At 50.2% G+C, this 11,526-nt stretch overlaps 1 protein-coding gene across 1 annotated transcript; it reads left to right on the forward strand.

Moving 5' to 3' along the window:
* The first annotated feature begins 4,686 nt into the window (after positions 1-4,686).
* On the forward strand, positions 4,687-11,278 carry LOC142803841 (uncharacterized). Its single transcript, XM_075890032.1, has 2 exons — positions 4,687-7,310; positions 8,943-11,278. Exons 1-2 carry the CDS (start codon positions 5,914-5,916, stop codon positions 9,973-9,975), a joined length of 2,430 nt encoding a protein of 809 aa, XP_075746147.1. The 5' UTR covers positions 4,687-5,913; the 3' UTR covers positions 9,976-11,278.
* The last annotated feature ends 248 nt before the right edge of the window (positions 11,279-11,526 follow it).

Genomic DNA, 11,526 nt, shown 5'->3' on the forward strand with positions numbered 1-11,526 from the left:
CGACGAAGTCTATCTAGCGAATCGTCGATACGCGGTAGCGGGTACACATCCTTTTTGGTCACGTTGTTAAGCTTTCGGTAATCGACGCAGAAGCGTAGCGACCCGTCCTTCTTTTTGACAAGCATGACTGGAGATGACCACGGGCTGTTGGATGGTTCGATAACGCCATCGTCAAGCATCTTGCGAACTTGCGTACGTATCGCTTCACGTTCTTTAGCCGACACGCGGTAGGGGTGCTTGTGTATTGGGCGTGCGTCCTCGTACGTGATGATCCTGTGTTGAGTGATGGACGTCTGGCGGATCTTCGAGCAACTTGCGAAGCAAGACCTGTACTCAAACAAGAGCGCTCGCAGCGCAGTCTGGTTATCGGTGGACAGATCAGGATTGATGTCAATGTTGCTCATTGATGTGTCTGCGTTATCCACTACTTCTGACGTGAGACAGTTGGTTACGTTTGCTACTTCGTGGGAAACGCTATCAAAGTGCCACGGAAAAGGTGTCGATGCTCGTTGCTAAAGTTGGTAACGAGCAATTCAGATCGGCCGTCACGAACGTGTATTACACTTCTCGCTACACATATGCCTTGCTGCAGGAGGTGTTCTAAATTTGTCTCGGCCACCACATCGCCATCGCTCAAACCACAGCATGTTACGTCGACTAGAACACTGGCTCGGGGAGGAAGCGTCACGCTCTGTTCAGAAATACGGAGTACGTCGACACGCATTCCGTCATCCTGCACGTTGATTGCTCGCTGGGCTGAGAACGTGACGCGGCGCTCTTGCAGATCAATGATAGCTCCATTTTCCTGTAGAAAATCAACTCCCAGAATGACGTCACGGGAGCATTCACGTAGAACAAGGCAGCTTGCTACGAATGTTTACCCTTGAATCTGTACTCTAGTCGTGCAGGCACCCAGTGGAGTAACGACATGGCCACCAGCTGTCCGAATCTGCGAGTTATGCCATGGTGTGATCACTTTCTTCAGCTGCGTTGTCAGTTTCCCGCTCAGTATGGAATAGTCTGCGCCGGTGTCCACTAACGCATTAACTACACAACCATCAAATGTTACTGCTATGTCGAGTGAAAGCCGGCTATCCTTTGCAGCAGCAGGTGATGTCGGACCAGTTTCTGTACAGTTCTGCGTCAATAGGAGGTCTTCAGCGCTTCGATGTTCAGCGACCCCGCCCCCAGAGGTCGCTTCGGCTAGTTTTCCCGGCGGGGGCTGGGAGATCGTGCGGTAGAATACCGCTGGGGCGTTGATGAAAATCGCCTCGGTGATGGCGAGCGCGACTGGCGCCCGGCAGACGGTGGTGCATGCTGCTGGGAGAGGTAGTTTTGGATGTCGCGTGGTCTCTGACCGTAACGGGGTGGCGGCGAGTACGCAGAGAAGCCGCGAAGCCCAAGACGGCGATATGGGCACTGGCGGTACAAGTGATCAGCTTCTCCACAGTGAAAGCACAGAGGCCGGCGATCAGGTGTGCGCCAAACATCAGACTTTCGAGGAGACGTGCGCCGATCGTCGATGTACTGAACTGGTTGCACTGAACGATGGGCGACAGAAGCACCAGGGACAAAGGGCAGGGGCGGTGGCGTGTACGTGCCTTCGTAGTACGGTATGTGCTGCGCTGACTGTAGTGAAACAGCAGGAACAGGATGGACGAATAATGGCGGCGTTGCAGCAGGGCGTTTCAAGGCTTCCGCGTAGGTTGTCTCACGGCGGTATTCAGCAGGAGCTGGCACAGCTGTATCATGAGGCAAGGTGTCCCGGAGGGCCTGGTGCAGCTCATCCTTGATCACAGTTGAAATAGAGTTGACTGTAGGATGAGGTGTTACACCAGCCTTTTGTAACTCTTCACGTACTATATCACGGATGAGTTCACGTAGACAGTCATTGTTGGTTCTAGTGGCGGTGAAAATGTCGGCAGTAGACATGCCACTGACTTGCCTGTCGTATTGGTTGGATCGCTGCTGCAGCATTTTTTCCATTGTCACGGCCTCGGACAAGAACTCCGCGACCGTCTTCGGAGGACTTCGCACGAGGCCGGCAAAAAGCTGGTCCTTGACACCGCGCATCAAGTGACGCAACTTCTTGTCCTCAGTCATTCTTGAATCGGCCCGTCGGAAGAGGCGCGTCATGTCTTCGACGTACGCGGTCACAGTTTCGTTTGGCGACTGGACGCGGGCAAGAATAGCTCGTTCAGCTCTTTCTTGGCGGTCAGTGCTGGCATATGTCTGCAGAAGTCTACGACAGAATTCGGGCCACGTCGTCAGCTGCTCCTCCCGATTTTGATACCACGTGCGAGCCCCGTCTTCGAGATAGAAGTAGACACGACCCAGTTTCGCCGCGTCGTCCCACTGATTCAAGTTGGCTACGCGCTCGAAGTCCGCCAACCAGTCCTCAACGTCTTCGCGCTCCGTACCATGGAACGTCGGCGGTGCCCGTGGGCTTTCCAACGTATAGCGGTTCGGCGACGTGCTTCCCGTGCTGGTTGCCAAGGTTTGTACCGAAGTGCTGGTCATGTTTGTTGGCGTGGTGGGAGCAGTATCGTTGACTTCCGGAGGCAATCCCCTGATTCGGCGGCTGGTCCGATGCACGGGAGTGTTGACTGGCACTGGACTCGTATTACGGCTTCCTGGGGGGGTCTGCAGCATCCGTGAGGCTACCCAGCACCTTCCACCAGTTTGTCACGATGAGTCACAAGTACTGGGGGGATTTATTGAACGACCGGGTAGCTAGCTCTAGGACGATGCGTCAGTCGTGGCTGGCTCTCGAGCAGAGTTGTTGTTGTTGTTGTTGTTGCCCCTTCGCACTGGCACATACCCACTATGGGGGATTGGCCATGAAATCTAGAAGTATCCTATATGAGATATATTAAAAGGTTTATCCTTAATGAAAAAACTAATGATGTAATAGAAAATAATAATTAACTAAAAAGGAATATTAAACTAAACAAATAATTGAAGATTGAATCAATAAGAGAAAAGGTGAGGTAATACTACAGTGGAAGACAGAAATTTTGAGTAGACCAGACAATCGAGCTTATCTCACCCGGTCACAATCAAATGAATATGCAAATTTCATTCAAAATTAGTCAAGTGTCTTCAGAAATATATTTAAGCAGGCATTATTATGACATGCGCTTTGATTCTCGAATGAAATTGCATACAGCATCGAATACGCTCCTGTGGCAATGTCCCAAGCTAAAGGCACCGAAACTTAGAACATTATCTGCAGTTAAATTTAAACCTACTGCTTGAAACGGAACAATTAAAAGTCTTTTCCTAATTAATGAATAGTTTTTACATGTTATAAAGTAATGCTCTATTGTTTCCGTTTCTTCACAGAATGGACACAGGGGGGATATCGCCAGACCAGCTCTGTGCAAGTAAAAGTTTAATGGAGGGACACGACATCGAAATTTGGTTAAAATAACTTCTAACTTTTTAGATTGACTCCACTGAGGTTTCCAGGGGTATGTTAGGTGCTGATAGTCCGTATATTTAGTAATATTTTCCATAATATCCGTATAAATAGCCCATTTTCTATATCTGATCGACACTATGTGTTCCGATTCTGGTAGTACCGAGATCACAGGGCCATCAAGTGTGGCTCGAGATAGTGAATCGGCTATTTCATTCAACCGTATGCCACAGTGTCCCGGGACCCAGACTAACTTCAGGAACTTCACATGAGGTGGAACTAATGTTTGTAATGTCGCTAGAGCTCTTGATTGTTCTGAAGCTGTGAGAGTAGTACACAGCGAAAGAGAATCAGTAATTATCATTGCACTCTCTTCGTTTGAAGGAAGTTTTCGTAGCGCTAAAATAATAGCCAGGAGCTCAGCTTCGAAAACCGGAGTGAAGTCTGGTAGTCTTACCGAGAATGACCAACCGAGGTAATCTGAGACGATTCCTACTGCTGCCTTTTCTTTATTCACAGAAGCGTCTGTGGCTATTATGTTCTTTATTTCCGCATGAGCTATGTAGTCTTCTAACCTGTCATTTAAGTAACTCGAAGATTGAAACTTAGATAGTGGGGGAAAAATTTCATCACATTCTATCGTAATATTGTGATTTAATGCTTTGGTTCCAATTACCGATCTGATATCCACCTTTATGCTTTCAAGTTTCTTTTGTACAAAAATAATCTGGGGAGTACGAAAGCGTGGCCAGTGAGCGAGGAAGAAGGCGTCGGGGTCACTAATAAAGGCATATGTAGACCGTCTCGCTGATAAGCCGTAAAATTTCAAGTATGTTTGTACTGTTAAGATACGGAATCGGCAAAGAATAGTTGGTATGCGAGCTTCCTGATATAGTACATTAATAGCGACATACCTGGGGAGTCGCAAACACAACCGTAACGCTTCTCGCTCTAATAGAACTAACGGTTTAATTTTGTACGTAGGGCCACCCGAAAATAATATACACCCAAATTCGAGTATTGGGCGCATGTACATTTTATATATCATTAATAAGGTGTGTCTACGTAACCCATATTTTCTGTTGCTCAACCTTCGCAATAAGCCTGAAGCTCGTTGTGCCTTTGCCACGTTATAGTCTATGTGAGGGCTCCAGTTAAGTTTCTCGTTATAAATAATGCCCAAATATTTGATAGACTCTACTTGTGGAATCGGTTCCTGATTATAAAGTACTGAAATTTGAATAGAATCTGCTATAGGTGTTGTGATCGGCCCCCATGTCTGGGCGCCGCTTGGACGCGTGGAATGGTTCCGGCTTCGCAGCGCGTCCTGAGACGTCCAGAATCGGCAACAACACAGCAGTAGTACTGCGAATTCCTTGGAGTCGTCGGCTCGTCTTGCCAAAAAGCCCTTTGGGCACGCACGACCGACAGATTACCGGGGGGGGGGGCTGTTCGCTGTCTGGGCTGCCTAGAGGGAGTGGTCATTGCTTGGGTCGTCAACATTCAGCGGACAATGAGCCGAGCGCTTTGTATTCATCTTCGGGGACATTCCTCACGTTCCATGGCGCCTTTCCCGAGCGATGTTTCCTCGAAGAGTCATCTCGGCGCGTCCGACTCCCCGTTCTCGCACTGTGCCAGTGGTGTCGTGTATTGTGTGTGTTATACCCTCGCCGGGCAGCGAACTGGGCGGGCCTCTCCTCCCTTCCCAGGTTGGGAAGGAGGCGGTGTGACTTTCTCTCTTCGGGGGCATAAAAAACGCGAGCGCAAGACGCTCGGAGGGAGAGCTTCCTTCCATCATCTAGTATGATGCTTACTCCATGTAACACGCTACCTTCAACATCATGTAAAATAGTGTAAATAAATCGTTCAAGTTATCAGCTCCGGCTCCTCGGCCCGTCTTCGCCCTGACCCTTGGATGGCTCAAGGCCCGACAAATTCCCCCAGTCACAACAGTGGATGGCAGCGGTGAGATGATCTGCGCAGGAATTCGACTCCGGCTTGGTGAGTGCACGACCTTTTCTCCTTGAGAGTTGCCAGGCTTAAATTAGTTCTTCCTGGTAACAAGAGTGTTGGAAGCCTGTTCACGGGAACCTTGCTTCAACGCTTTCCCTTGAGAAACTTGTCGGCAGAAAAGTAGCAGCCATGGCTTGGAGAAAGTTGCACAGATCGGACCTAGACGTGATATGCGGGGAATTCGGGATTGATTGCGGGAAACATCTTAAAAAGGCGGAAGTCATCAGGGCTATGGAGGCAAGCAGAGATGACGAGGAGATCGTGGAGTTGTGGGAGGATATAAAAAAAAAAGGGAAGATCAGGAGCGCGAGCGCCATAAAGAAGAGCAGGAACGCGTGCGCGAGCGCGAGCGCAAGCACGAACTGGATAAGAAGCGCCTAGACTTAGAAATAGCTCGGGCAACTACCTCAGGAGGCGCAACACTCAATGCTCCAGTAAGCAAGGCACCAAAAATAAAAGACCTCCTGAATCCTTTTAAGATGGGAGAGGATATCGGGTTATTTTTGGTCAATTTTGAGAGAAGTTGCGAAGGCAAGTTTGAGCGTGAGTTATGGGCACAAATGCTCTTGACCGTGCTTCCATGCGAGGCAGCGGATGTACTGGCTCGTTTGCCGCGAGATGAGGCGAATGACTACGATATTGTAAAGCGTGCGCTACTAAAGAGGTATCGGCTGTCTGCTGAAGCTTTCCGACGACGTTTCAGAAATAGTAGCAAACGTAGCAGTGAATCATTTGCCGATTTTGCATACAGTCTGAGGTGCAATCTCACCGAGTGGCTTAAGGGCGAGGGAGCTTTTGGAGACCATGACAAGGTAGTCGAGTTGATTTGCACGGAGCAATTCCTGAACGTTCTAAGTGACGAAGCACGCTTATGGGTATTAGATCAGCCCGGGGAAAAGAATTTGGAGCGTACCGCAGAACTGGCTGAAGAGTACACCATGAGGCGTGAGGAAATAAGAGAGCGCAACAAACCCGCAAAGAAACCATACCGTGAGAATTCTAAGCAGTCTGAGCGCAACAGTTATGCCCCTATTGCACCAGGAGGGACGAATGAAAAAGACACGCACGGGGAATCGACCATGAGTGGACGCGCTGGCAAAGAGAAAGAACAGGATAAGAATCGCGACAGAGCATTTGAGGCAAAGAAACCCATTGTGTGCTATCGATGTAATGAACCGGGGCACTTAGCAGTGGGTTGCCGTAAGGAAAAACTCGTTTTCTCCCTTTTTAACCATACTGATGAGAACATGAGGTTACTTGAACCGTACTTAAGAGAGATGACTGTCAATGGGCAAAATTGCCGGGTTCTACGCGATTCTGCGGCCACTATGGATGTAATACACCCATCTTACGTGCCCGCGGATGGGTTCACCGGAGACTGCGCGTGGATCAGACAGGTAGCGCAGGAAGACAGTGTGTGTCTGCCAGTGGCCAAAGTCCTCATCAAGGGTCCCTTCGGAGAACTGGAAACAGAGGCTGCCGTGTCACAAAGTTTGCCGAAGCAGTACGGTTACCTTTTTTCTAACCACTCGGAGGACCTGTTAAGAAAGAAAGGTCTGAGCTTTGGAGAACACACTGTACATGCTCTAACGCGGTCTAAGGCAAAGGAGATCGCAAAGGAGCTCGGCAGTTCCCAAAATAGAGAGGCACAGGCCCCCGACGAAACAGGGGCAGACGCGAATCAGGAGAACGTCCCGAGCGATGGCGAAAGCAGCTTTAAGAGTTCCAGTGAGGCCAGCGAGGAAGTTAACCTTCTTTCCGTGCTACCTTGCATGGGCGGGTTCTTGGAGCTATCGAAAGTAAGCCCGGAGGTTATCGCTGCGGAACAGGCCGAGGATAAAACGCTGCAAAAGTTGAGCGATATGGTGGAGGAGGGGTTGGCGCGGAAGAACGTCTTTTTGCACCGCCGCGCCGGAATTTTGTACCGTCAGTACAAAGACTCGAAGGGGGTGCACTATGATCAATTAGTGGTTCCACAGAAATACCGAGCCAAAGTACTGGAGCTGTGTCACGGTGGCGGGTGGTCGGGCCATCTTGGCAAAAAGAAAACGAAGACTCGTCTACTTAGGGAGTTTTATTGGCCCAATTGTTTCAAGGATACCGAGAGGTATGTGCAATCCTGCGATGTGTGCCAAAGAATAGGCAAAGCACACGACCAGCAGAAAGCGCCCTTAAAGTTGGTGCCACTCATTAGTGAACCTTTCCGCCGCCTTGTCGTGGACGTTGTGGGCCCCCTGCCTGTGACAAAGTCAGGGTACCGCTACATCTTAACCTTGATATGTCCTGCCACAAAATTCCCGGAGGCGGTTCCCTTGAAGGAGCAGTCATCTGTAGAAATAGTGGATGCTTTGCTTTCAGTGTTTTCGAGAGTAGGCTTCCCGTCAGAGTTACAGAGCGACCAGGGCAGTGTGTTTACTAGCGCACTAACTACCACATTCTTGGAGAGGTGTGGCATTAGGATAATACACAGTTCCGTCAGACATCCTCAGAGCAATTCAGTAGAAGCATGGCACTCGGTTCTCAAAAGGGTATTACGGGCATTGTGCTACGAGAATCGGAAAGATTGGGAAGCATGCTTGCCAGCCACCATGTTTGCCCTGAGGTCTGTGCCGCACGAGGCCACCGGCTTTAGTCCCGCTGAGCTAGTGTATGGGAGATCTCTAAGGACCCCACTTCGCATGCTGCGAGAATCTTGGGAAGGGAGGGGTGAGGATCCCACTGTGATCGAGTATGTGTTGGGCTTACTCGGGCGACTTCAGACCTGCAGAGAACTCGTTGAGGCGAACATGACAATGGCGCAGCTTAAAGCAAAACGTCTGTACGATAAGAACGCACGTCAACGTTCGTTTTCAGAAGGAGATCAGGTGATGCTTTTAGCATCATCTAAAGCGAACAAGCTCGCGGTTCAGTGGGAGGGCCCTGCGAAGGTTATGCAGAAGTTGTCGGACACCAATTATGTGGTCAAACTACCGGGAAGGCGGAAAGAGGTAAAAATTTACCATTCAAACTTGATGAAACCTTACCACCAGCGGTCAGCAGTAGTTCAACTCGCGCTTAACGTTCCGGAAGAATTAGAGACAGATTTTCCTTTTCCCGGGCAGGCTTCTGATTCTCAGTCCCTCGACATCTTGCTAGACACGGTCACCAGTAACTCGAATTTGAATGCAGAACAGAAAAGAGAACTGGAGAACCTACTGCGCGAGTTTGAGGGAGCTTTCGTTGACCGGCCAGGAAGAACCGATTTAGTTGAGCACGACATTGAACTAACTTCTAATGAACCCATTCTTTCACGGCCTTATCGCGTGTCACCCAGGCAAAGGGAAATTCTCGCACGCGAGATTCAAAGAATGTTGGAAATTGGTGTCATCGTCCCGTCGGAGAGTGAGTACACCTCCCCTCTAATACTGGTGGAAGCACCCGGGAAGGAACCGAGACCCTGCATCGATTATCGGAAACTGAATGCCGTCACGCGAGACCAGCTGTACCCTATTCCCAACGTAGAGGAGAGAGTGGAAACTGTTAGCAGGGCTCAGTACGTCTCCACGCTAGACCTCACACGCGGCTACTGGCAGGTGCCTATGACCGAACGAGCCAGTAAATACGCAGCGTTTATCTCCCCCTTGGGCACTTTCCGACCCCTGGTCATGAGTTTTGGGCTCAAAAACGCGCCCTTTTGCTTTTCACGGCTCATGGATCGTGTGCTGGCGGGAGCAGAGAACTACGCTGTTCCTTATCTAGATGATATTGCAGTGTTTTCGGACAGCTGGGAAAAACACCTGAGCCACTTGCGGGACGTCTTGACGCGCTTAAGGAACGCGGGCCTCACTGTTAAAGCAGAAAAGTGTCAATTGGGACAGGCGGAAGTAGAGTATCTAGGGCACATTGTTGGGCGAGGATGCCGGCGGCCCCACGAGGTAAAACTTGCCGCCATCGAGAACTATCCCCGACCTGTCACTAAAACTGATATCAGGGCCTTTCTAGGCCTCACTGGATATTACCAACACTATATCCCCAAATATTCACAGATCGCCAGTCCTCTGACCGACAGTTTAAGGAAGGGAGAGCCCGTTAAAGTCCAGTGGGACGAGTTAAGGGAAAGTTCGTTCCAGGCTTTGAAAGCAGCACTGACGTCTCAACCGATTTTACGAGCTCCGGATTATAACCGACCTTTTGTACTTCAGTGCGACGCTAGTGAAAGGGGTCTTGGGGCTGTTCTGAGTCAGCGAGATGAAAGTAGAGAGGAGCACCCCGTGCTTTTCATTAGTCGTAAGCTTTCCACACGTGAGGAGGCTTATAGCACCTCAGAGAAAGAGTGTGCATGCTTAGTGTGGGCTATTTACAAGCTTCGGTGCTACTTGGCCGGCTCGCCCTTTCTTGTCGAGACAGATCACTGTCCCTTGTCATGGCTTCGGAATATGTCGCCTAAAAATGGCCGCCTACTGAGATGGAGTTTGGCACTGCAAGAACATAATTTTGAGATCCGCTACAAAAAGGGGCGGGATAATGGAAATGCTGATGCTCTCAGCCGAGGCTTCCTGTGATAAGGAGCAAGCGCATTCCGATTGAGTTACGACAGCCCGGGTTTTTTATTTTGTTATGTCATTCCGTGTATCTTTTCGTTTTGGATTTTTTTTTAACCTTTACTGCATGGTGAACCTGTTACTTAGTCTGCCTGCCACGGCCAGACGTTGAGAAAGGGATATAATTTGTTAGTTGAGTTTCCCGACCTTCTCACTTCTCACTCGCCATTTGCCTCAAGGCTATGCGACTTGCGGCTTGAGTGCAATTTATTTAAGGTAAATTCTTCAAAACTTTAGGAGCGTTGCCATATTGCTTTGTTTGGGGACGTTCCAGGCAACGTTCTAGTGTGGCTGCTTTTATGCCGACAACGGGCTAAGAGTTCAGTAGCCTGGCATATCTCGGGAGGGGTGGTGTACCGCCTTGTCGCTGCTTGGGTACTGTGCGGATTTGATCACTAATGTCAGTCCCAGCCTTCGACCTGCGGGGGCCCCTTCGACGGAGAGTACTACTTACGGACCTGCTGACCCCACTTGAGCGAGAGAGAAAACCTGAGCCGCAGCCGTTCCAGAGCTGCTGCGCTGCCAGGCCTCTTCAAGGTGCAGCGTTGGGCTGCCCATCTACGAGTCCTTTTTCCCGGCGGCGGACGAGCTGTTGTGATCGGCCCCCATGTCTGGGCGCCGCTTGGACGCGTGGAATGGTTCCGGCTTCGCAGCGCGTCCTGAGACGTCCAGAATCGGCAACAACACAGCAGTAGTACTGCGAATTCCTTGGAGTCGTCGGCTCGTCTTGCCAAAAAGCCCTTTGGGCACGCACGACCGACAGATTACCGGGGGGGGGGGGCTGTTCGCTGTCTGGGCTGCCTAGAGGGAGTGGTCATTGCTTGGGTCGTCAACATTCAGCGGACAATGAGCCGAGCGCTTTGTATTCATCTTCGGGGACATTCCTCACGTTCCATGGCGCCTTTCCCGAGCGATGTTTCCTCGAAGAGTCATCTCGGCGCGTCCGACTCCCCGTTCTCGCACTGTGCCAGTGGTGTCGTGTATTGTGTGTGTTATACCCTCGCCGGGCAGCGAACTGGGCGGGCCTCTCCTCCCTTCCCAGGTTGGGAAGGAGGCGGTGTGACTTTCTCTCTTCGGGGGCATAAAAAACGCGAGCGCAAGACGCTCGGAGGGAGAGCTTCCTTCCATCATCTAGTATGATGCTTACTCCATGTAACACGCTACCTTCAACATCATGTAAAATAGTGTAAATAAATCGTTCAAGTTATCAGCTCCGGCTCCTCGGCCCGTCTTCGCCCTGACCCTTGGATGGCTCAAGGCCCGACAAATTCCCCCAGTCACAACATAGGGAACACCAGGAGCGCACTTTTACTTATGTTTAGAGACAATGAAATTGAATGCAGCCAAATTTCAAGAGAATACATGTACTTTTGCAATTTTTGATGCAAAGAATAAATGTCACTATCTGCAACGAAAAATGCAATGTCGTCTGCATAAATGTAGACAGTGATATCTCGTTCAATGGGAATTGAGCTCATCAACACATTGAATAACAGCGGAGATAGGACCGCC

Source organism: Rhipicephalus microplus, chromosome 3, assembly GCF_043290135.1.
Source record: "Rhipicephalus microplus isolate Deutch F79 chromosome 3, USDA_Rmic, whole genome shotgun sequence".
Lineage (NCBI taxonomy): Eukaryota > Metazoa > Arthropoda > Arachnida > Ixodida > Ixodidae > Rhipicephalus > Rhipicephalus microplus.